General features: G+C 30.2%; 1 protein-coding gene and 1 pseudogene across 2 annotated transcripts; both read left to right on the plus strand.

The window, feature by feature from the left end:
• The first annotated feature begins 1,645 nt into the window (after window positions 1-1,645).
• On the plus strand, window positions 1,646-2,246 carry LOC101496873 (eukaryotic initiation factor 4A-8-like; annotated as a pseudogene).
• Window positions 2,247-6,898: 4,652 nt separating this feature from the next.
• Window positions 6,899-8,502, plus strand: LOC101488981 (uncharacterized). 2 transcript variants are annotated; one of them, XM_004500022.4, is made up of 3 exons: window positions 6,899-7,036; window positions 7,157-7,232; window positions 7,624-8,502. In XM_004500022.4, exon 3 carries the CDS (start codon window positions 7,641-7,643, stop codon window positions 8,268-8,270), a length of 630 nt encoding a protein of 209 aa, XP_004500079.1. In that variant the 5' UTR covers window positions 6,899-7,036; window positions 7,157-7,232; window positions 7,624-7,640; the 3' UTR covers window positions 8,271-8,502. The 2 variants fall into 2 exon arrangements, with proteins under 2 accessions (XP_004500079.1, XP_073225421.1); XM_073369320.1 differs by having other exon boundaries at window positions 7,157-7,227.
• The last annotated feature ends 17,265 nt before the right edge of the window (window positions 8,503-25,767 follow it).

Here is a 25,767-nt window from a genome sequence, read left to right on the forward strand (position 1 = left end):
CTCCAAAATCAGGCTGAAATGTCTGTATCTCATTTTAAAATGCACACACATCTTGCAACCATAACTTAAGTATTATAGTCAATCACTATATGATTTTCATCAAGTTTACACCAACTTGCAGCTAAAGGGGAAATACTGACCCACATGGGTACTGTTACTTGTCTTACCATATTTTAAAGGTCACAAAATAAATTTGTACTTTAATCCATCTTTATTTCCACCAACACCAAATAAAATTTACTCGAAAAAATATATTAATAATTAATGTATAAAAAATTAAATATAATATTTAATAATATGTATATTTAATATAATATAGACCAATTTTATGGTGTACAAGTAAAGTAACTCTTGTATCATGTACAAGTTTGTTTCTATCGTTAGATTAATTAATAAATTTCATCATTAAATTAAATGAAATATGATGAAACTTATTGATACGGTAATAAAAAATAAATTTCTTTTAGTGATATAACTAATTTCTTTTTCTTTGATTGTAGAAATTGAATTTTCACAAACCTCTACAAATGAGAAGTGAAAAAATGATCTTCATGACAGCTTGTTGGTTCCTCTGGACGTGGAGGAATAAAACAAAATTTGAGGTTGATTTCAAGTGACCTCTTGATCATGTGCGGGTCATCCTGAACTACTCAAAAGACATAGAAGATAGTAACTATCACCATCTGCATCAAATACATCATATTAAGGAGATTGTTTACATTCATTGGATGAAATGTCGTGAGGGTTGGATCAAGTTGAACAAGGACAATGTTTGCAGAAGGAATCATGAGACTTCAGGATGTGAAGGTCTGTTTCGCAACGATGATGGATGGTGGATCAAAGGCTACACAAACAAGATTGATTCATGTGATGCACTACATGCACAAATGTGAGGTCTATACCTTAGTTTGGATATGGCTCGACAAGATCGTATTTCGCATCTGATTGTGGAAAGTGATTCAAAAATCACAGTTGACATGATTTTGGATAAATGCAACATGTGATGAGTAAGACATTTATAGTCTCTTAGCTTTAGACTGACATGTTCAAGTTCGTCACACTTAGTGAGAGGGTAAGAGATGTGCAAACTATAGTCTTTCTATGAACTCTTTCAGTTGTTCTTGTTAGATAATGTTATTATATATTAGTAGTAGGGGTATTTTAGACATTTCTATTATTTTATATATATACTCATTGTAACCTTATTAACTGATGTTTTGGTCCATTCTATGTTATGAAACCCTAGAGTGGTTGTCTCTCTTCTTTCTCTTTTCATTGTTAACATGGTATCAAAGAGCTTTGGTTGATTTTGGGATCTACTATAAAGAAGAGAGATATTATTTTGATAGGAAAGACAACCACCAAAAGAGAAAAGAGAAGAGTAACCATATTCCCGATTTTGTTAAATCAGTCTCACAAAAAATTGATTGCATATTCATTAACCGTTGGATCAGACTGATTTTTGGACAGCAGGTTCGCAACATTCAGGTATTCGTCTTCAACGGTCGGATTGGCAAAACGACGTATTTAGGGGGAGAAATCGGACTCGCACAACATCAGATTATCATGTACAGAACTTTTGAATGTTAGTTCACCTTTTGTTTTGATGATTAGAGGGGGGTGTAGCTTCGAAGAAAAGGTTAGAATGGCACAAAATACGGACTACACAGCTGCAATTGTCTATGACAATGAAAATGGTGGTGTCATGGTTGCAATGGCAGGAAATTCTGTTGGTATAAGAATACATGTTGTATTTGTATCAAAAGCTTCGAGTTTGGCTCCAGAAGGATCACAATTTGATGCTAATCATTATGACACTAAGATGAATGAACTGCTTGCCAGTGATGGGCAAGAATTCTTCGCCTCATATCATGAAGTCCATGATAGCTTTGATGCAATGGGGCTGCAAGAAAACCTTATGCGAGGCATATATGCTTACAGTTTTGAGAGGCCTTCTGCAATCCAGCAACGAGGAATTGTTCCTTTCTGCAAAGGTCTAGATGTGATTCAACAGGCTCAGTCAGGAACTGGAAAGACAACAACATTTTTTCTGGAATTTTGCAGCAGCTCGTTTATGGATTGGGTGCCAGACTTTGGTTTTGACCCCTACGAGGGAGCTAGCTCAACAGATTGAGAAGGTTATGCGAACTCTTGGCGATTTCTTTGGTGTTAAGGTTCATGCTTGTGTTGGTGGGACAAGTGTTCGTGAGGATCAACGTATTCTCCCTGTTGCTTGTTTGTTATGATCAGTATTAAGGAGTTGATTTTGATTTGGTTCACATGCTTTCAATTGTTGTGGTTCTTTGCTGATTTGGTTGGTAATTTAATTGTTCGCCTCTCCTATCTCTTTGGTTGTTTTCTTTTGTGTTGTCGCTCTCTCTGTTGCTTCTTCTGTTTGATTGCTCCTCTCTCTAGTGATTTGCTTTGTTGCCTCTCTCTATATTGATTGTTTTATTTGTTTGCTCTTCTCTCATGCGGTTCATCTATTTCGCTGCTTCTCTTTTTGTTTAGTTTGGGTTGGTGTAGTTTAGTTTGGTTTGTTTTGATTTGGTTTCGTGGTGCTACTTCTTTGGTTGTTCCTATCTGTTGATTTTGATATTGGTTGATTTGAGCTTTAGTTTGAGGGGTTGTTTCAATATTAGGAAACTTTAGGGGAGATGTTAAGTAGTATGTTATTGGGCTTTTATATTATATATTAAGGGTTTGTTTTGATATGGTTGTTGCTCCTTTTTTTGATCGCTCCTTTTTCGGTTTGATTTTTTGTTGGCTTGGTTCTTCTCTTGATTGTGACTATTTGATATGATTTCTTGTTGGTTTGGTTTCTCTCTTTATTGTGATTGTTTGGTATAGCTAATGATCCTCTCTTTGGCTGCTGCTTCTTCTTCCATTGCTTCTCTCTTTGTTGGTTCTTCTCTTTGATTGTTGCTTCTTCTTTGGTGACATCCCTCATGTCCCATCGGCTGTTCAACCACCTCCTGTGATTGTTGATCCTCCTCGTTACCCCTCTCGTCAACTTTGTCTGAGCCTTCTTCCTATAAAGAGGTTGTTCTTGATCCTCTTTGGCAGCAGGCTATGGCAGAAGAACTATATGCATTGCACAAAACCAATACTGGGGAATTAGTACCTCTTCCTCATAGAAAACATGTTATTAGGTATCGTTGGGTATACAAGATCAAAACTAAGTCTGATGGGTCAGTTGAACGCTACAAAGCGCATCTTGTTGCTAAGGGTTTCTCTCAACACTATGGTATGGATTATGAAGAAACTTTTGCTCTTGTAGCCAAGATGACCACTATTCGTACTCTTCTTCTTTATAGATTGTTGATTTGTTCACAAAGATACATTCCATTAAATGTTTTCTTTTTTTAGTTGACAAACTCTCGATGCTCCATGTTAATGCATCGTGAGTTTGAGGGAAGATGTTAGATACTGTTATTATATATTAATAGTAAGGGTATTTTAGACATTTCTATTCTTTTATATATATACTCATTGTAACCTTATCAACTGATATTTTGGTTCATTCTATGTTATGAAACCCTAGAGTGGTTGTCTCTCTTCTTTCTCTTTTCATTGTTAACATATTGTCTCTCTTCTTTCTCTTTCATTGTTAACAGTTCTATGGTGGAGGCACTTTCTAATGAGCTTCGTCATTTATGTTTTGATGATTTGTCTGGTGCTTACAAGTTCAAGAATGTCCTTTCATTCTTATAGTTTTATTCCACTTCTTTAAGCTTAGACTCTTTTATGTATCCAAAAACAATATCAATATGTTTATGATGCAAAATTATTTTGTTTGTACCAATTAGACAAAGTTTATAATACATATAAGAACATATATAAACAACATAATTTATATAATTTTTATTGGATAAAATATATAATATTTAAGTAATAATAAATTTATAAGAACAATAATATGCGTACATTTATAAGAACAATAATATGCGTACATTTATAACAACAATAATATTTTTTGGTCCAAAATCACTCTTTCAAGTTAATTTATTCTCTCTTTTTATTTAAATAAGTGGTTTTCTATATATATTTAGTTATTTCTGGGTTTTATTTTTGATTTTGTCATCTAAGTGCAACGTTGATTTGATCATCATTATAGTGTGATGTTTTTGTTTTCTCGTCATGGTGGGATATTCACATAGACAAATTACTCATTTGTTAGTATCATATTTTGAATAAGGAGTTTATGAAGGCTATAATCAAATTCAATACTATATGAGTCTTATATATGACTTGTCAATAAGTAGTTGGATTGATCTTATCAAATATCATATATAGTCGATACGAACAAATACCAATAAATATTTTTTTTAAAATAAATGACATTAAAGACGATGAATCTTGTTTTTTTTTACCATTGATCATATATAAAAGAAATTGATTTAATTGCTGAGATTAAAATTTTAATTTAATTATTTCTCATTGACTTATAAATTTTTTTATATATCAATAACATGTTTGTGACTTTTTTAGTCTCTAAGTTTAATCTCAAAATATGAATAAGGAATATATCAAGAGATAATCAATTTAATTGTATGTTATTTTATTTTTATGGACTAATTTTCAGGTTCCACAATGTTAACTTTTATAGCCGCCATTCTAATGAACGTGCAAGTGGAGATTTCAGTAACATGATTCTTTTCCTGCAGTGGAAAAATGTTTGAAAATCTTTAATTAACACGATTCTAACTTGAATTTTTAAAGTAATTTAAATAAGTTGTTTTAGGTTTATACACCCACTGTTTTAATTTTTCCAACTTTGGCAATAGGTATCTAAATACGTTGAATGTCGGCTAGGCAATTTAATATTTTTGTTACATAAGAAAAAGAAATAGGAAGCAAAAACAAAATAAAAGATAAAAACTATGGTTGAGGGAATGACACACTCATAACATGTTAACCAATTGTTTATCTGTAGATTACATTACATCACCAACTTACTTGCAAAAATGATTTCCTTTAGCTTTATGTTTTTAATTTTTAATGTGTTTCGTGTCAAAGATTTTGAGTGAGTGTTTTTTTTTTAAATAATAAATTCTATTATAATTAATTCACATTATAACTATAAAGTCTTGAATTGAATGATATTAAAAATCATAGTTATTTCTTGTTGTTAAAATAAATTAATATAAAATATGAACATGATTACAACTCAGTAGTAAAAATATGATTTTATAGTTTTAAAGACAAAATTTAAATTTCATGTGGAAGTCAATTGTAAAATATTCATTAGTTTAATACTATTAATAATTTATTTCTCTAATTTTTAAATAAAAAACTATATGTTAAAATAAATTAAAGTGTAATAAATATTCCCTTAGTATGAGATCAATCCAATTCATTCTTATTTTTGGACAGGGATGTGTATACTTTAAAAATAAAATATGGTTGAGTGTATATTTGGCTATTCAAATTTACAATATTTGTATTCTTCCTTTGAAAACTTTTGGCACTTTGTCCTTTCCTTGACAATAACCAGTCTTTATGTATTATCCATCCATTCACAAGAGAATAACTGTACCTTTACCATAATTTCTATGCCATTTATTTACTTAAATATAAATTTATTACAAAGTCATAGTTAACTCAAAGTTTTAATTTACCCTTGATGTTTCACTAAAAGCCAATAAATAACCTATGGTCTAGCAAAATTACCAAAGGTAAATTTGAAGGACAAAAAAGTGCAAAAATACGAATGTGATCATAAGTAGTGGCTTGTGAAAACTATAAATGGAGAAAAAAGAGAGGAAACCTTAGCCCCACAAATTAAGAAAAGTAAAGATACATAACTTTATTATTAATTAAAAAGATAAAAAAAACAACTACTAAGCATCCACTATTCACCACTTAAGTCACATGAAGTTCAACATCAATTGTTACTTTTCTTTCATTTTGCATTAAATATTCCAATAGATATATTCTTTTTAAGTAAATACCTAATTTTTTCATTGAAATCGTAGGAATGTATTAATTCAGAGCTCATATTATTAATATTTTTAAAATGATACCTGAAATTATAAAATTTTAATCAATTTTGTCCATTTGTTGGTATTTACTAAACTAAAATGATTTTAAATTGACAATCATTTTGTTAATTTTACACAAATTAATAAATGTAGTTAATGTCTGTTTAAAGAATAAGAAATGTAGTTAATGTCCGTTTAAAAAAAAGAGAAATATAATTAATATTGTTTGGAGAAGATAAATTATAAGTTAATTTGCAAATGTATCCTCCATTAATGATATAAAAAACTTAAATTAAAAGAATTGAAAAAAGATAGAATAATAAATAATAAAGGAGGAAAATAAGTATTAATGAATTTATTGATATTTTAAAAATGATATATACTTTAAGACAAACATATTTTACTAAAATGTCGTATAATTTGAAATTTGAATTGCAAGGAGTTTTTTTTATAACAAATCTTAATAGAGAGAAAGCCTAGATTAATATTTTGAAACTACCAACTTGTAGTATATTTACTATTTGTTTAATTTTAGTTTATGCTTGGCTTCAATTTTGGATGCCTCAATATTGATTTTAGAGTTGGAGAATTAATTTTGTTCAGAAATCGATCATTTTCCTTTTAAAATATGTTCTAATTTAAAACTAATTTTTTTTTTTATTTCAAATGTAATTTTTACGATCAATTTTATTGTTAAAATCATTTTTATGTCAATATATTCAAACAAAATAAAAATTATTTTATATTTAACCTACTTTTATCTAAAAGCAATTTTCTAAAATTAATTTTTTCAAAATTAATTTTTTCCACCTTAAAACCAAACAAACAAATTAAGTGAAAAGAGATTTACTTCCCCTTGTAAAATTCCTAGTGAAAAGTTAGTCTTATGAAAGAAGAGTTAAATAGAAGAAGGTCCAACATTTAGAGGCAGAAGTCAGGTGTCTTATTGTTGCCTCTTGGGACCTTGAAGCTCTGTTCTTCATCTCTTGTGAGGTGTCCTTCTTCTCTCCATAAATTATATCATAAACTACACACCCCTTCAACATATAGAGGTAAGAAATACAAAACCTCTCAATTCATTAAATATTAGTTTTTTTTTTTCAACCTTAAATTATGGTATTAGAATCAAATGTGACTCATCATAATTTCAACTTTTTTATATCATATTTCAGAAGAGAAAAAATAAATACTCTTTAGATTCAAGTTCAACATAAAGTTTAGTCTTTGAAGCTTCTGATTCCAAGTAAGGTATATTATCAAAAATCCCTTTTCATAATTTGCTATTGTGATTTGTTTTATGTATCTTTGAATATTTCTCCAATCCCTCCTCCTCTTTCCTCTTCTTCTTGTTTTTTCAATCCAATTACACTATAGACAAATCAAAATCAATCATATATAACTTTATAAATAATTAAAATTAAAATTAATTATTTTTAATGATTTGATAATTATTTTATATTAAACAATCAAATGAATTATATTAAAATATAAGATCCTATCACAAACTGTGATAGAATCTGATGATTATAATTGATTGACGGTGTTAAAAAATTTACATTAACCGAGAGTGTATATGAAACAAAATCAAAATTCCAATTCAATTTCTTATAAAAAATTTGTTATAATTTGGGATGTGTAGGAAGTGATATTATAATAATGGAGAATAAATATAGTCTAATTAGGAAGAAAAGTGAGCTATGGAGATCTTTAAGAGATGGAGATTTTGAAGAAGAAGAAGTTTGGGATGTTGTGAAGGATAGAAATGATTACATATCTGAAATTCACAAGCCAAAAGACAACAAAGATCTATGTTCTCTTGTTGTTCCTAGATCAATTCCAATTCCAATTGCTTCAAGAATGATTCCAAGGACAAGTAGTGGAAGTAGTAGTGCTAGTTCATCTCATGAAACAAAAGCTTTTCAACAATCAGCACCTGTTAATATTCCTGAATGGTCAAAGATTTATGGTAATAAGGTGAACAAGACCAATGTTAAGAATGTTTCAATGTATAATAATGATTATGATTATGATTACTATGATAATCAAGGTGATTATGATGATGATGGTGTTGTTGTGAATCATCATGGTAATCAAGATGAAGAAGAGGAAGATGATGAGTATAATACTAAGTTACCACCACATGAATTTATTGCTAGAAGACTTGCAAGGAGTCAAATTTCTTCATTTTCTGTTTTTGAAGGTGCTGGGAGGACCCTTAAAGGTAGGGATCTTAGCAAATTGAGGAATTCTGTTCTCATAAAAACTGGTTTCCTTGAATCACTATGAGTGGTTTTTCATTAATCAATATTTTTTTTTTTGGAAAAATTTTAGTTCACTAGTGGTTATTTTAGTTTTCAGGATTTGAATTTTCAACTTTTATTTTGAAATTTGTTCGAGATTTAAGTTTAGGGTTTATGAATTAAATTTGCGATGTTGTTGGTGATGTGCTGTAAGTATAGCTCAAATGATAAAAAGATTGCAAAAAAATTTGATATATTGAAGTATGGATTCGAACTTACATGATCTCTTTTCTTGACATCTGTGTCAGTTTCATTAATAAAATTCTTTGAAAATAATATGTATTTAGTGGTAGCTTAAGCTTAGTCATTGGTATTTTTTTTTATGGTTGTTTCTTTAGTGTATGAAAGATTCAATTTAATTAGCATTTATCATGAAAAAATATCAATGAATTTCTTACAAAGGTTATTTTAATCTCCAACTATGTGAAATTCATTGGGATGTTGTATTTTGTTTAGAGCATCCATATAAAAACGTTGATGAATGTGTCAGGTTAATTATTGAAGTGAATCATAGTGCTATTTAACATTTTTCAAGTACAAAAAATGAAATAGTTTTTTCCTTGATAAATTTTTCTTTTTTAATGTTATTTGTTGGATTGAACTTTGGCTTTTTATAAACATGTCAAAATCTATCTCCCAACCTTGCTTTCTTTTAACTTTATATATCCTATGTTTATTTTGGTACAATTATCCTCTGTTTTCTTGTATGTGAAAATTGGAGACCAACACAAAAATAAATGTCTAAGGAATTTCTTGAATCTTGGTTGAGTTTAGTATGGTCCAATGAATTTGGGTCTATCACTAACCAACTTTAATAATCGTTGATATATTACAAAATAATTATGAATTATTATTTTATAACCAATTCATTAAATATTGGTTATTATAAATAAAATAAAAATTTATTTGGACCATATAATATACATCTCTTGAAATTTGAAGTTAATAATATTCTTTGGTGTAATCCAATTTACAAAAACATATATTGTTGTTTAATAAATAAGCAAAATAAGTAATTATGTATTACACGTACAATTATTGATTCATAGTGCTATGAATTGACAAAGACTTGCCACCAACTCAACATCTTTAATTAATATTGAAAATAATAAGGTTATTATCTAATGATAAGTGATGAGAGGAGAGAAAAGAGGGACCAATCTCTATCAATTCTAGATGTTCTCTTCACATAAAGAGAAATATCATTTTCATAGAAGCTAGTAGCTACGTATAGAATTGGCTTTCTTTAAACTTTTTAATGTTTTTATTTTAATCTCTTACCTATGCATTCCATTAACATTATTAGCCTTTCAAAGTTAAATTTTAGTGCTCAATGTTTGAGTGTCCCAATAATAATTGTTAAATACAAAGGCACTTATAGATAAGACATGAACTATTATTTAAATAATTGAATGAAGCTACCTTATGAAGGAGACATAATTGATGGGGTCCTCACTTTTGATAGGTCACAATGTCAAGCATTTTGATAGGATGGTTCTCAATGCCACTAAATGTTTGATAGAAAAAACATTTTCTTCTTTCAGAAATGTTCTTTCGACATAAAATCTGACATCATCGTGTATATACGATTTTTTAGTTTTAATATATTGTTTTTTATTCTTTCTTTGTTTTAACACTACATCCATTCAAGTTGTATTTTCAAGGGTAACTATATAAGATTTGGAAGTATTATTTAAAATTATTTGACCATATAATATTTGAGGGGAGGGTTTAAACAAATATAGCTTAGTCGAGTGAAAGACCAAAAAAGGACATTGCATTAACAAATTATGTTAATTTGGAAATATTATTTAAATTTTTATTAGGGATTGCGACATGTCATAACTTCGAAATTAGAGCAACATTCCTTCCTTATTAGTTATATTTTACTCAAAAAGGGAAGACATGCTATATAAATAGTCGTATAATGTTAAAAAAATTGATTGAAAATTATTTACATTTATGGCATTGGCCGGTTTGGATTTTTAGTTTTTTTTTTTTTATTGAAAGTAGTTAAAATTGAAAAAAAAATAGATTTGTAAATAAATTGATGTTATTTAAATTAAATAACATAAAACAAGAAAACACTTGCAAATGTTATTAATATGTCAAAATTAAAACTTCTAAAATATTTATATATCTGAAATTGTAATATTGAAGACATTAAAATTATTAATTAAATCTACACTTAAATAAGGTTGATTATTAATATGTCTAAATAAATATCGTAATAAGATACAAAATCAAAATATCATTCTATTCAAACGACAAATAAAATTAACAACACTACATTAAAATAATATAATTACAATAAAATACGAAAATAAAAACTAATATATGTGAAAATCTGAGAATCACATAACACCTTCAATCGTATATATAACTAGTGTGTTCCAGGATCATGCACAAGGTTAATTTTTAGTTTAAATATATTTTATTTATTTATATTAAAGTATTCTATTAAATTTTATTTATAAATTATGCATCGAAGATTCAAATATTTATTTTCTGTTCACGTTATTAATGTATAAAATATTTATTTAAAATTTGTAATTTTTTTTTTATAAATATAGAAAAAATTTAAACCCAAATTATTTAGTGCATACGCTATATAATAATTGAACATGTTATATAATAATACATTGAATTATAAATGTGTTTTTAACTTAGTATATTATAAGTGTCTTATTTTTTGAGTCAAAAATAAAAAACTTAGTATAATTTTATAACTAGATTTTGAATAAAAAAAATATTACAATTACATTTTAGCCCAAGAAGAATAAACAAGATCTTCTTCATGTAATATTGAACCAAAAAATTAAGCTCTCTAACTCTACGCATATGTTAAAAAACTTTTAACATGTAAACAAAAAAGACAAAATAGCAACTTAATTATCAGTTTATCATCGAATAGACAATCTCCTCCTTCAAATCCCTTTAGAATTTTTAAATCATAATCCTACTAACATTTGCATTAATTCAAGTTAAGTAAATTTTTCTTTTTATTAATTATTATCTAATCTAAAATTTAGATTAAATATATCTATTTTTATTGACCATCTGTTTTTTATATTTAAAATCAGATAACATATTTCCTTATTTATTAGTCTATACTACTCATTCTAGAGCTGCATCTTATAAAACCTTTAATATAGATTTTGTTTTATTTTTTCTTTATTTTAATAAATTTAAACTTATAAAAAAAAATTAACTTCAATATTATTTTTGGGTTAAATAAGTTTTTATTCGTTATAAAATTTAAACATTTTATTTTTAGTCACAGTAAAAAATTTCTCTAACTTTTTTTTAATCCCCAAAAATATTTTGTTTTCATTTATTGTCCTTACTTTTAAGTCAACTCATATATATATATATATATCATTTGAAATTTTAAATGATATTTTTGCAGTCATAATGATTTTTTTGCAGTCATATTTAGGATATTATAAAAAATTTCCTTACATAAATTTAAATTTTTTTAACATGGGATATTTAATTAATCTTTTGCCAAATTTTTTTAATTTTGTGCGAAAAATTCTTATAATGTTCTAAACAAATATGCAAAATCTTATATCGAATTTTGAAAACTACACCTAAATTAATTTAGTAGCAGGGACAAAATATAAAAAAAGAAAATTTATAAGACCTAAAACTTTAAATTATTTTTTAATGAGACTACAAATAAAACTTTATACGAGGGCTTACATATCAAGACAAAAGTAATAATAAATCTAAAAAAAAATGAATTTGAAAGAGGATGTTTGACTCTCGTTGAAAACACAATTCTCTTATGCTCATTTGATACACATGATAAAATAAAGACAAAATACGATATAAAACCGAAGAAAATAGGATATGATAGTAACATGTGTTGAGGTCAAATCCTCAATTACTGTTTTGAAGGTAATCAAACATTTAATTAAAACACTAATTGTGATTATGATCATATTATCGTTTAACTTATGTTTTTGAGTGAATTGTTCAAAGATAGGAAATCAAGCATAAGCTTGCATATTCAAACAAATATCACATGGTCATTTTTCAAACAATCTAAATTGATTTCATCATCAAATTTTGGACCCATCTCATATATACATCAAGTTAAGAACAAACTTCTATGAAGTGTGAAATTATTTGGAAATATCCTTAAAGAAATGTCAAACTAGATTGATGGAAGCACGATTGCAGAACATTATGATTGTTTGGAGAATGTGCAGAAGAACATTATGACTATTCTTTATAGAAGACAAAGTTAAGACAAATCAGTTTGGGAAGTCCAAACAGTAAGTTAAGAATGTCAAAATTGCACATAAGGCTGCTGAGATTAAATGAACAATTACATGACTCAAATTGAAGGCCCAAAAGATGAAAATTGATCTCTAAATTGATCTTCCGATTGATGAGCTATGAGTAAGGACAAAAGGAAATAAGTACAATGTACTAGCACTGTTTTGTAGAAAGCTATACATGTTTCTGATCTCACACACTGTCAACTAAAATTTGATATCACACTTTCACACTGATTTATATTTTCCATCAAACTCAAAAGCAAGAACGTTATGGATTTGTCAAAATCATTCTGAATAGTAATATAAACACGTGTTTAATTATTTTAAATTAGATTTGACACTTAGTTGATGTAACTAACGACTATATTCAAGTTTAAGTCTCCCTTCATCTATATAACTGAAGATCAAATCAAAAGACAAAGGAAATAATTTCTAAAGCAATCAATCTACACTAGATCAATTAAACTCAAGTTCAAAAGCTCTTCTCTCAAGCAAAACTCTAGTTCTCTCACTATGTTCGTGGATCATCTTATTGAGTTCTTGTTGTTAATCAATCTCAAACAAGATTTGAGAAATATTTAGATCCCAAACACTTGTAATCAAACACGTCATTTTGTAACTCAAATATATCTCTTAAGTTAGATTAAGTGTGTTGTAAAAATCTTTTCTAAATTGAAAAGTACTTGTAAAATTATTTTCTGGTTTGAAAGGTGAATGTAAAAATTCCTTTCACGATTGAAAAGTCAATGTTATAAATGATCAAGGTAGATAAAAAAAAAGATAGTGCAAGACAAAAAATTCTGGTGTTAAACACTTTAATAGAAAATCTTATTGATTGTGAGAACTGAACGTAGCCCATATTAGATAAACTAGTATACATCTTTGTGTGATCTTTTTAGCTCTTCTCTAGATTTATCTTACCCTAACTAATCACATTTAACTTATAAACTAAACTGGTTTTTATTTATTTATTTAAACTAATATATCCAGAACGCTCTTGAGGTTAACTTACTGCAACCATGATTGTTTTTGAGTTAATTGAAGTTAAGTGCATGAATTATTTTTTTTAAATGGATCACAATTCAAACCCATTTTCTTGTTATTGATATTTCTACTTCAACATGATGAACATATTATCCTACCATTGTATTAGGATAAATATATTATCCTACCATAGTGCCACTTTCTATAGTTAGTTTCCAAAATATCTCTGCAAAAATCTACAATGAGTGATTTGATTAAATACATGTATAAACACATTCTATGCTTTCGATGTATACAAATTAAATCCAATAAACAATTTCAATTTTGACAGTTTCAATTTTTTTTTTTTTAAATCAAGAGTAACCAAATAATTTCAAGAGTTTATTTATCATGCACCGCCAGTATAAATTATTATACATTGTCAACACATCGCAACCACTTATGGGCATGCCTTTAGTGATAGTTATGGTAAAAATCAAACATCTCCAATGGTCTAACGGTTGTGATTATCTGATAGAGTAAACACGCTTTAAACTGATAGTGTATATGAATTAAATTCTTAATTCAATTTATTTGTTAGATAAATTAAATAAAAATATGATATATATTATGAAAATGGAATAACTACCATCTAAAAAACTTATGCTTATTTTTAAATTAAAATTAATATATTTTTATAATTTTGAATAATAAGCTATTAGATAATTTACAATGACAAAACTACCATTTTCATTAAATTTAAGGAAAACTTATATTCATAGTCCTTTTATCTTATTTATTTGTAATATTTAGGTCATTTAATTTTTATTTTCTTATAATAAGAATTTTTATTATTAATTTTACTTTTTAAATATTTTTAACTAAAAAAAACCCTAAAAAGTAAATTTGGAGTTTTTTTTATTAAAAAATATTTTAGAAAATAAAATAAATCACAAAAAAATTTATTGTAAAAAAAATCCTGCATGTACTTGCTATTTTAGAAAATTTAAGGCACATCAACATTTTTGAAAGAGATTAAGGATCCAAATGTAAAAGTTAAAAGATAAAGAGCAATCTTGTACACGTTTTTAAACATAAATGACTTTTATGGAAAATAAAAAACTTAAATGTTGCAACTAAATAAAATAAATGACTATGAATGTTATTTTGCTTAAATTTAACATTAAATTCTATCGTGTTAATTTATATTTACATTTTGTTATATTTCAATTTTGTATATTGTAAATTATATATATTTTATAAAGGTAATTAAATGAATTATCCAATCCCAACTCAACTAATATTCATGCTAAGAATTTCATTGATGCTAGTCTCACCCTTGTTTTTCCTAGTTATAGCCATGTAGATTACCTAATCTGAATTCATGTAATACTCATGTGAACTTTATTTACCTGACGTAGAACTAATTTCATATAACATATTTTAGGGTAACTGAAAAAAGCTTGGATAAAACTAGCAAAATTGTAAATTGTTTAACTAGAGAGACATAATAAGATAGTGTTTAGGGATAACTTATCAAATTTTGTTGGTTCATCAAACACTAGATTGAACAAGATATAATAACTATATCATATTATGTCTATTTCCATATCCATCAAACAACCGTGTAAGCATTGTATTAGTTTTTTATTTCCATCAAATTTTGTTGGTTCATCAAACACTAGATTGAACAAGATATGATAACTATATCATATTGTGTCTCTTTCCATATCCATCAAACAGCCGTGTAAGCATTGTATTAGTTTTTTATTTCCATCAAACGCCCCATTCTCTCAATGTTGCATTTTTGTTTGGGTTTGTAGTAGTTTCCAATTTTATTGTCACATTTTGAAATGCTTTCATTAGGGGAGGGGTGTAAAGCCCATACTACTTTAAGTATTTCCTACTATCCCACAATCTAAAACAAGTCTTTTTAGCATGATTTGTTACCACTCACATTCTTTATGGGTAACTTCTTATAAAGTCACTCATCCAAAGAGTGACCCAAGTCAAACATTTTTAACTATAGAATTCTTATGTTTTGGGCTCCCGAAAAGAAGAAACATCATGTTGGTACAGGTAGTACATATCAATTCTTATAAGTCTTTCTTCAACTGTATAGTCTCATACCTACACAACCTTAAGATGCCTCTCATTAAGATATGATTTGGTTCATTTATGTGTTCTTTTTGCCTAGAAGCATCTTGAGAGCCGCTCATTGTACATTTCTTATGTACTGCCGATGATTCCCCGCCTCGTTAGTCTCAAACGTCACATGCTCACCAAATTTTGTTGGTTTGTCCCCGGAAGACATCGTACTGGGAGAGCTCTTCTCTGATACCATTTGCAATGTCCATACTTTAAAGATTTCCTACTACCCACACAAACTAATATGAGTCTTTTTAGCGTATTTTGCCCTCACTCGCATACTTTCTAGAAAACTTCCCAAAAGGTCAGACCCATTTGAAGAGTGCTCCAAGTCAAGCACACATAACTGTTGAGTTCTTATGTTATGTGCTCCCGCAAAAGAAGATGCATCTTGTTGATATAGGGAGTACATATCAATCATTATAATCCTTCTTTCAAGTGTATAGTCTAATACCTACACGACCTTAGGATCTCTCTCATTTTGATGTTATTTGGTTTATTTATGTGCCCTTTTTGTCTAGAAGTGCCAGCAGATCAATTTATTGTACGTGTTTTGTGCACCGGCGATCATTGTCTCGTTAGCCTCAAGCGTCACAAAGTGTAAATGAGTCGAGCCGAATACTTAAATATTGAGTTTGACTTATGAAAAAAAATAATTTTGATCTCAAAATAGTTGTCACATTTGACCATTTTATACATATTAAAAAATATGATAAATAAGAGAAATAGAATAGTGGTTTTATCAAATTAATATTATTAACCATTATTATATTCTAATTATCATAAATACAAATTTGAGACTAATAAATTGAGATTTATGCACAATATATTAGTTATTCAATACAATTGAAAAAAAAAATTCAAATTGCACTTAAAACTAAAAGTGGTAGTGTTTTTAGGATAATTTTTTTTAATGTGATAGTTATTGTAGGATAGAAGGAGTAAATGGTTTGAGTTTGAATCACTTATTTAAACGAGTCGAACTAAAAGTTTTGATGAGAAAAGCTTGTACTCGACCTTTTTAATTAAGAAAGTATAATATTAAGCTTAAGTTTGTCTATTTAATTAAACAAATGAAAATGACTTATTTTATTTCCAAACTCAATATATTTGTAATACAAGTTGGACTTTAATCAAAAAAATTAGGGCTAGCATATAGCTTTAAGGCCCTTGTAAGGGTATGGTAACAAAGTTTGCTTGCCTCCTGAAAAAACCAACATTATAATTTTCATTCTCACAAAATAATTTCCTACAACAATTCAAAAAAGAACTATACTCATTTACAAGGTTTAGACTTCCAATGACATCATCCACCACTAGTTTATCATCTAGATCAATCGTAACTCTCTGGATTCCCATCTCTTATAGCCAAATAATCGTTTTAAATAAACTTAATGCTTTCACCTCACGAACCTTCGGTACTCCTCCACATCATAAAGTTTTTCCTTTAATAAATTCTCCTATGTAACTAGGAATGCACATGTCTACTACAAACATTTTTGGGCTTTGAATATTGCCACATCTACATTGCATTTAATCTCACTTGCATACGGTTTTCTCCAAATTAACCTGCTATTTCTTTTTTCTGTTCGAAGTTTACACTTCACTGCTAAATGTGTGGAGCTAGATTTTCTTCTTACTATTTTCCATTTGGCCAACATATCTAAGGCATTGCACTTTTTTGGCTACTCATTGTTGCCCCATTTTATTTTCATTACACTTGCATTATATGCACCAAAAAACCATCATAATTTTTTTTTGATGTTGTGCATTTTAACAATAATTGGAAAAATGTCTCTTGACAAACCTATTGCACCGTTAATTTTTTGTTCTAAAAGTTGTCTAAATCAATTTTTTCCTATGTGCACTTAAAAAATAGATTCCATTAATTTTACAATGCTTGATCGCACGTCAGGCATGAGAGGTAGGTTAACGAATATGATTCTTTTATAGGTGACATAATATAGGTAAACAACGATTTTTCATTCTCCAAAGTAATAATTTTAACTTTTGAGGAATCTTTGTGTCCCATAATTTCCAAGAGCATTTAACCCGTAAATTTGAATTTTCGATTAGACTATTCATGATTCCATAAAATGCTTAGTATACCAAATAAATTCCATCTTTTTTCTACTCCATAACAACTCATCCTTATCATTGATTTCAAACAATGAAATTTTCTTGATCGAAATGGCCTTTTGGGTTAAAAAATTAATCAGTCACATGAGTATCTCAAGAGTTATTTAAGTGATCAATGAGATCCTCCACACACCAATCATTTGTTCCTGGATAAATAGAAAAAAAGATTTATGAATAATTTGTACATTTAAGCCATGAATCATGCCACACAGGAACACATTGTCCATTTCACAACTTTCATCTGGCTCCCAATTTAACCACTACTTGAGAATGATAGATACTACACCTTACATAATTGGGATTATGGCTCAAGTGAGCCCCTAAAAGTCCTCCTCTAGAAAATATTTGGCTTTGAAAACCCGAGTCACTATAGCATTCTTATTATTAGAAAACCTTCACCTTTGCTTCCCTAACATAGCCAAATTATAGCCATAAATTCCTAAAACCCATGCCTCAAATTTGTTTCCTCATTGTGAGTTATCCCAACTCAACCAACTTACACTTCTCCCTAAATTCTTATTTGAACCCCATCAAAAATAGTTTATCATATGATCTAGCTCCTCCCCTAAAGATGATGATAACAAAAAAACAAAAAACAAAAAAACAGTCATACAATGTGTGGGGATTGATTGGATGAATGGCTTCTCAAAAACTTCACTACCAACCTTTGATAAGTGCTTACATTTCCATTGTTGAATCTTCCTCCAAGTATGTTCACAAATATTTTCAAACAAATTTTTGTATTGCCCTTGATCATCAACGAGAGACCTAAGTATTTACCGATTTGAGGAAACTTAGTTACTCCCAGGTTTGTAGTGATTGTATCTCTCATCTTTGGTGTCGCGTTCCTACTAAAGTAAATCTCAAACTTTTGAAGATTAATGGCTTGTTCCAATGCTCTCTCATAGGCCTTCACGATATATTTTTAAATGTTTGTTTCGCTCTTTTTGTGGCCTTGCAAAACAGAAAACAATCGTCAACATATAATAAGTGTGTGACGATTGGTGCTCCTTTACACACTTTAACACAATGAATATTTCCTCTAATGTCAACAACTTACTTAGGGTAGTAAGTGCTTCGATGCATATAATAAATAGGTAAGGTGATAGTGGTTCGTCTTGTCAAAGACCTCTCCTAGGTGAGCTATTTCCTACACCCTCGCCATTTATCATTATAGAGTAGTTCACTATTTTTGCACACATGGATATCCACTCCACCCATTTCTCATGAAAACTCATCTTTTCAATAATACACCTAAAAAAAACCCCAATCAACTCTATCATATGCTTTACTAATATATATTTTTAATGCCACCTCCTCCAAACTATCTTTGGTCTTACAATTCAAATGAGGGATATTTTCAATGGCCACCAACACTGGACCTCTTCTCTACAAAAGCTGATTGCTCAGAAGAAATACATTTAGGTAGCAACACTTTCAATCTGTTAGCAAGAATTTTGAAGATTATTTTTTAAATAACATTGCATAGTGCAATAAGGTAGAGATCCTTCATATTTTTTAAATAACATTGCTAAGTTTGAGTCATTATCAAGACATTTTAGGTTTTTCCGTGAAGAGGTTGATGAACAATTTATGTGTCACTGTTTTCAAAATGGACTGAAGTATGAGATTCAAGACTCTGTCTTGCCATTGGGAATTCAACGTTTTCAAGTCTTAGTGGAGAAATGTAGAGAAATTGAGGACATGAAGAATAAGAGGGTCAGTCGAGGAGGGAACTTTAGTTCTGGGGGGCCTAGTCGGGTGAACCATCAGAGCAACAAAGGAAAACAAGTTGTTAAGCTCTATAACCAACCACAGAACAACAACAGAGGTCAGAATCACTCGGGGAACCAGAACTTTGGAAGACAATTGGGACAAGTGATTTGATGTTTCCGATGTCGAAAAGAGGGACATTATGCTACTGCTTGTATCTCTAACAGTCCATTTGTTACAATTGCCAGAAGCCAGGGTACATTGCAAGAGATTGCAGGGCTCCGAAGGTGGAACCAATAGTGAATGCAACTAGGGCTACTCGTCTACTACTAGAGGACGCGTTTATTGTGTGGGTGTCGAAGCAGGAAATCCATCTAGCAATCTGATTCAACGAGATTGTGAGATTGCAGGTAACACTCTAACTGCGCTTTTTGATTCGGGGGCAACCCATTCCTTCATTGCTATGGGTTGTGTGAATCGTTTGAAGTTATTTGTGTCGTCTCTACCTTTTGATTTGGTTGTTTCTACACTTGTTAAGACTTTGACAGTAAATTATGCATGTTTACATTGTCAAGTAACTATCCAGAATAGATATTTCTTGATTAATTTGATTTGTTTACCTCTACAATCACTCGAGTTCGTTCTCGGTATGGATTGGATGTCGTATCATTATGTGATCTTGGATTGTGCTCGCAAACTGGTTCTTTTCCACGAACCAGGAGTTGTTAAGTATCTAGCTGCTAACAAACTCAAACTGTCACTAAGAGAAGGAACTCATGAGTTTTTGTCTTTGGCCAACATGGAGGCAAAGATAAATGTGAACATAGAACATGTAGTGTTTGTCAATGAGTATCCAGACGTATTTCCAACGGAAATTCCATGGTTACCACCAGTAAGAAAATTGGAGTTCTTCATTGATTTGCGCCCAGGAACCGGGCCAATTTCGATTGCGCCGTATCGAATGTCGCATTGGAATTGAATGAGCTCAAAGGTCAAATTGAAGAATTGTTGGAGAAGAAATTTATTTGACCAAGTGTATCACCGTGGGGAGCTCCAGTGTAGTTAGTTAAGAAGAAGGACGGAAGCTCGCGCTTATGTGTGAATTATAGATAGCTTAATAAGGTAACTATTAAGAATCGTTATCCTTTACCACGTATCGATGATTTAATGGGTCAATTGAGAGGAGCCGCGGTATTTTCGAAGATTGACTTGAAGTCGGGTTACCATCAGATCCGAGTAAGAGAAAGAGATATTCAGAAAACTGCTTTCAACACTCGTTATGGACATTATGAATATCTTGTTATGCCATTTGGAGTTACCAATGCACCATCAATTTTTATGATTACATGAAAAAAAAATTTAAGTCCATTTCTAGATAAATTTGTTGTGGTGTTCATTGATGATATTTTGATTTATTCAAAGACTGAGGAAGAACATTTGCTCCAAGTTCTTGAAATTTTACGTGAGAAGCAATTGTATGCCAATCTATCGAAGTGTGAGTTTTGGATAGAAGAAGTGAATTTCTTAGGACATGTGATAACCAAGGAAGGAATCGTTGTGGATCCAGCAAAGATTGAGACAGTTCTTGCTTGGAAACAGGCTCAGACTGTCAGTGATATACAAAGTTTTGTAGGACTGGCAGGATACTGCAGGAGGTTTATTGAAGGTTTTGCGAAGATTGTAGCTCCGTTCACACAACTTACTAGAAAAGATCAACCGTTTGCATGGACGAAGAAGTGTGAAAAAAAATTTCAGTTACTAAAGAAAAAGTTGACAACCTCACCAGTATTGATATTACCACAACCAGAAGAACCATATGAAGTTTGTTGTGATACATCTCACCAAGGTTTGGGATGTGTTCTGATGCAACACAAGAAAGTTGTAGCTTACGCCTCAAGACAATTGAAGATTCATGAAAGAAACTATCCTACTCATGATTTAGAGCTTGCTGTTGTAGTTTTTGCATTGAAGATCTAGAGGCACTATTTATATGGATGCACGTTCACAGTGTTCAATGACCATAAAAGTTTAAAATATTTGTTTGATCAGAAGGAATTGAACATGCGTTAGAGGAGATGGATAAAGACTCTCTAGGATTTTGATTTCACACTACAGTACAACCCTGGGAAGGCTAATGTAGTGGCTGATGCGTTGAGTAGAAGAAGTGTATCGGTGTCTTCAATGGTGATGGCTAGACAACAAGAATTGTGGGAAGCTTTTAGGGACCTACACTTGAATGTAGAGTTTGCACCGAGAATTTTGAAATTCAGAATGATTAAGTTTTCGAGTGGACTACTTGAAGACATTGCAAATTTTCAAGATGACACATTAATTCAAGAAAAGAGGAATCTAATAGTGCAAGGGAAGACAATTGAGTTTAAGATAGGACCAAATAATATTTTGAGATGTAATGGTAGGATTTGTATACTAGAAATTGCAGATATGAGGAAAACAATTTTAGAAGAGGCTCATAAGAGTAAATTGAGTATTCATCCTAGAGAAACAAAGATGTATCAGGATTTGAGGAAGAATTATTGATGGCCAAGAATGAAGATACATGTAGCAGAGTATGTATCAATTTGTTTAACTTGTCAGAAAGCGAAAGTGGAACATCAACGACCTGTTGGAATGCTGCAACCTTTAGATATACCTGAGTGGAAATGGGACGGCATTTCCATGGACTTTATAACTGGATTTCCGAAAGCAAGGAGAAATAATGATTCTATATGGGTGATAGTGGATCGATTGACTAAATCCGCACGCTTTTTACTAGTAAAGACCATCTATAAAGTAGATAAGCTAACAGAGATCTACATTGCTGAGATTGTGCGATTACATGGAGTATCGTCGAGTATTGTATCAGACCGTGACCCAAAATTCACGTCACACTTTTGGGGAGCATTGTAGGAAGCGTTAAGAACAAAACTAAGATTGAGTTCATCTTACCATCCACAAGCGGACGAATAGACTGAGAGAACAAATCAGTCCTTGGAAGACCTATTGAGAGCATGTGTATTTGATGATAGAGGAAGTTGGGATGATGTACTTCTGTTGGTTGAGTTTACCTACAACAATAGTTTCCACACAAGTATTGGAATAACACCATATGAGACTCTGTATGGACGCAAATGTCAAACATCATTGTGTTGGTATAAGAAGGTGAAAGTATGATTGTAGGACCTGAGATGGTGCAACAGACTACAAATAAGGTCAAGAAGATAAAAGAGAAAATGAAGGTCTCATAGGATTGTCAAAGGAGTCATGCGGACAAGCGTCACAAACCTTTGGAATTCGAGTAGGGGGATCATGTGTTTCTGAGAGTCACACCTACTACTCGAGTTGGCAGAGCTATGAAATCGAAGAAATTGACTCTGAAATTCATTGGACCATATCAGATTTCTGCACGAATTGGACATGTTGCTTATCAGATTGCATTGCCTCCGATACTGTCTAATATTCACGATGTGTTACATGTGTCGCAGTTAAGGAAATACCTTACAGATCTGTCACATGTGATCGAACCAGACACAATTCAACTGAAGGATAACTTGTCATTCGAAGTATTACCTGTAAGAATTGATGATAGGAAGATTAAGCGATTAAGGAACAAGGATGTTTCGTTGGTCAAGGTAATTTGGAACCCAACTACTGGAGATGCAACTTGGGAATTGGAGAGCAAGATGAGGGAACAACACCCTGAGTTGTTTGTCGACTCGTAGTTTCGAGGACAAAACTAATTTTAGTGGGTAGTAATGTAAGACCCTTAGTTTTAAATTCTAATTTATGCAATTTTAGTATATTTTTGTGTTGAATTGTTGTGACGTTTAACTCAATTTTACTTTATTTTGGAAATTAAGTACCTAAAATATATTTTGTTAGAGTTGGTAATATGCTTAATATATGCGTATATTTATTTATATATTTTGAGACCCGTTTAAAATTATTTGTCGGAGAATAATTTAGTTATGTTCCGAAGAATTTAATATCGGACAATCTTCTTAAAAATATCTCTGGCTGCTGAAATTTTATCTGTCAATTTAGTTGCGATGAAAGTAAATATTTTTATCAAATAATTTGAGATGTGAGTGAAGTGATGTGTGTAAGAGTATTTAAAAAAACAGAGAGAAAGCAAAATCCATTTTCCCAGGCCTCGGGATCTTCTTCTCCGTCTTTTTTCTGTTTTAAAAAAACAAAACAAAGCAAAACCATAAAACACAAACCCTCATTTATCTACTAGATCTAAGCTTCCATTCGAGAAGTGATAGAAGGGAAAGTTACTCATCTCCATATTACGGTGCTAGTGAGCTAGCTTTTGAAGCAACGACGAAAGCGAGAGTTTTCGCCGTATTTGATCGCGATAACGAAAATAGTTGTAAAAGCTACAACGAAGATAAAGACTCCTTCCAAACTTTTATATTGCATATAGGACTTTATATGTGTATTTGTGGATGTGGAAATTTGTGAGATTTGTGTGTGAGATTGTGGAAAATGAATTTAATGTGATTTAGGTGTGTTGTGGAGATGAAATTTGGTGGTTTATGTGTAAAAATGTGGAGTTTTGAAATTGGGTGATTTATGTTTGAATTGAATGATTTTGGTGTGTATTGCCAGTAATTAAATTTGATGTGTTTGAGTTACGTAATGAGTTATTTTCAAATAATTGAGTTTGAACTGAAGTTGAAATTTTACAAAAAAAAAAAAAATTAAAGTTGTTAAAGTTGTGAAAATGTTCAAATTTTAACTAAGTTAAAGATTTTGAGCAAAAAGATAGATTGAAATTAAAAATGGTTAGAGTTTAAAATATTACTCTTTTAATTACTTTTGGACTGAGTTTAACAAGAAAAAAAGTTTAAAGTATTTTATTAACTCAAAAATTTCGATGTTTTAATAGTCGAATGTGTGTATGTGAGATTTGAACAATATTTGTTTTATTTAGTTTTAACTATATAATATAGATGATTTGGTTTTAAAAGTTTTGTGTGTGAGAAAGATTTAATTTTGGGAATTTTGTTGTGCTTGGATTAATTTTATTGTGAACAAATTGTTATAAATATTTATGTTTATGTAGTTAACTCCTTGAGTCTCGAAAAGGAATCGAGACCGTTGGCACCGAGTTAGCGGTGGGGAGAACTCTGATATATTAATGTTGTTGTGGTGATTAATTTTTGATGTGATTGTGAATTCATAACTGATAATATGTGTGTTATGAATTTTATTGAGGAAAATCTGTTTTGAGTATACTATGTGATAAGTTTGAAAAATCGTTAGTGTTAAATGAGTATTAAAAATGAGAAATCTTTTAATAGTTGCATTTACTTAATGATTGTGGTGAAAAAAGTCATAGTATGCTCATGCATTTTATAGTACATGGTGACCGTGATGGGGCCATGGTGATAGTGGTGACCGTAATGGGACACAGGATGATGCAATGTGATCTGTTGGTTCATCTTATCCTTACGGGGATTATCGCGTCGTGCTGGTCTGTGAGATGCTGCACTCTAGAATGTGTTGATCTGTGAGCGATTGCATTCTAGAAAATCGTGTTGATCTGTGAGAGATTGCACCTTGGTAATTAGTACTGGTCTGTGAGAGGTTGTACAATTATTATTTACTCCCCTTCGATGAAGGTTTTGGTTTGGAAATTCCATAATCATGCGCATTGGCATATACGCATTGCATTAGGGTGTTTGGCACGCAAGTCATGTTTGTTATACTATGATGATTGTATATACATATTCGATTGTTTTTGTGATTTGTCGTAATTGCTTTGAGGTATGAGTTTGGGTTATTAAGTTTCGATGTAATTATGTGTTCATAATTGATATTACGAATGTTTGAAGTGTTATTGATGGACTTTGTATCGTAAGTGTTAAATGATTTTGAACCATTTTCAAAATTGGAAATCTGCATTATTTTCGCAGTTGTATTCGGCTACATGCAGTGTGTAGTCGAATACATATGTGAAACGTTCAATTTTTATTTGAAATTTTAACATCGAATTTGAATACGGCAGTGCAGTTTTGTCAAAAACTTCATTTTCAACATTGTTTATGCATTTTTTTACAGATGAAAACTCTTTCAATGAGTATGTTAAGATGAAAGGTTCTCTTGAGCATTTGAAATGTAAAATTTTCTCTAAATGTTATTTGTTAATTTCGGTTGGTGACCCTTTATAATTATTGTGGAAATTGGGTTTTGCCCTCAGATGATACCCGAGTTCATTCCACTGAT

The sequence above is a fragment of the Cicer arietinum genome, chromosome 5, assembly GCF_000331145.2.
Source record: "Cicer arietinum cultivar CDC Frontier isolate Library 1 chromosome 5, Cicar.CDCFrontier_v2.0, whole genome shotgun sequence".
NCBI lineage: Eukaryota > Viridiplantae > Streptophyta > Magnoliopsida > Fabales > Fabaceae > Cicer > Cicer arietinum.

Coding starts and splice junctions, on each gene's coding strand:
- LOC101488981 (XM_004500022.4), top strand. CDS start 7,641: ATGGAGAATAAATATAGTCTAATTAGGAAGAAAAGTGAGCTATGGAGA.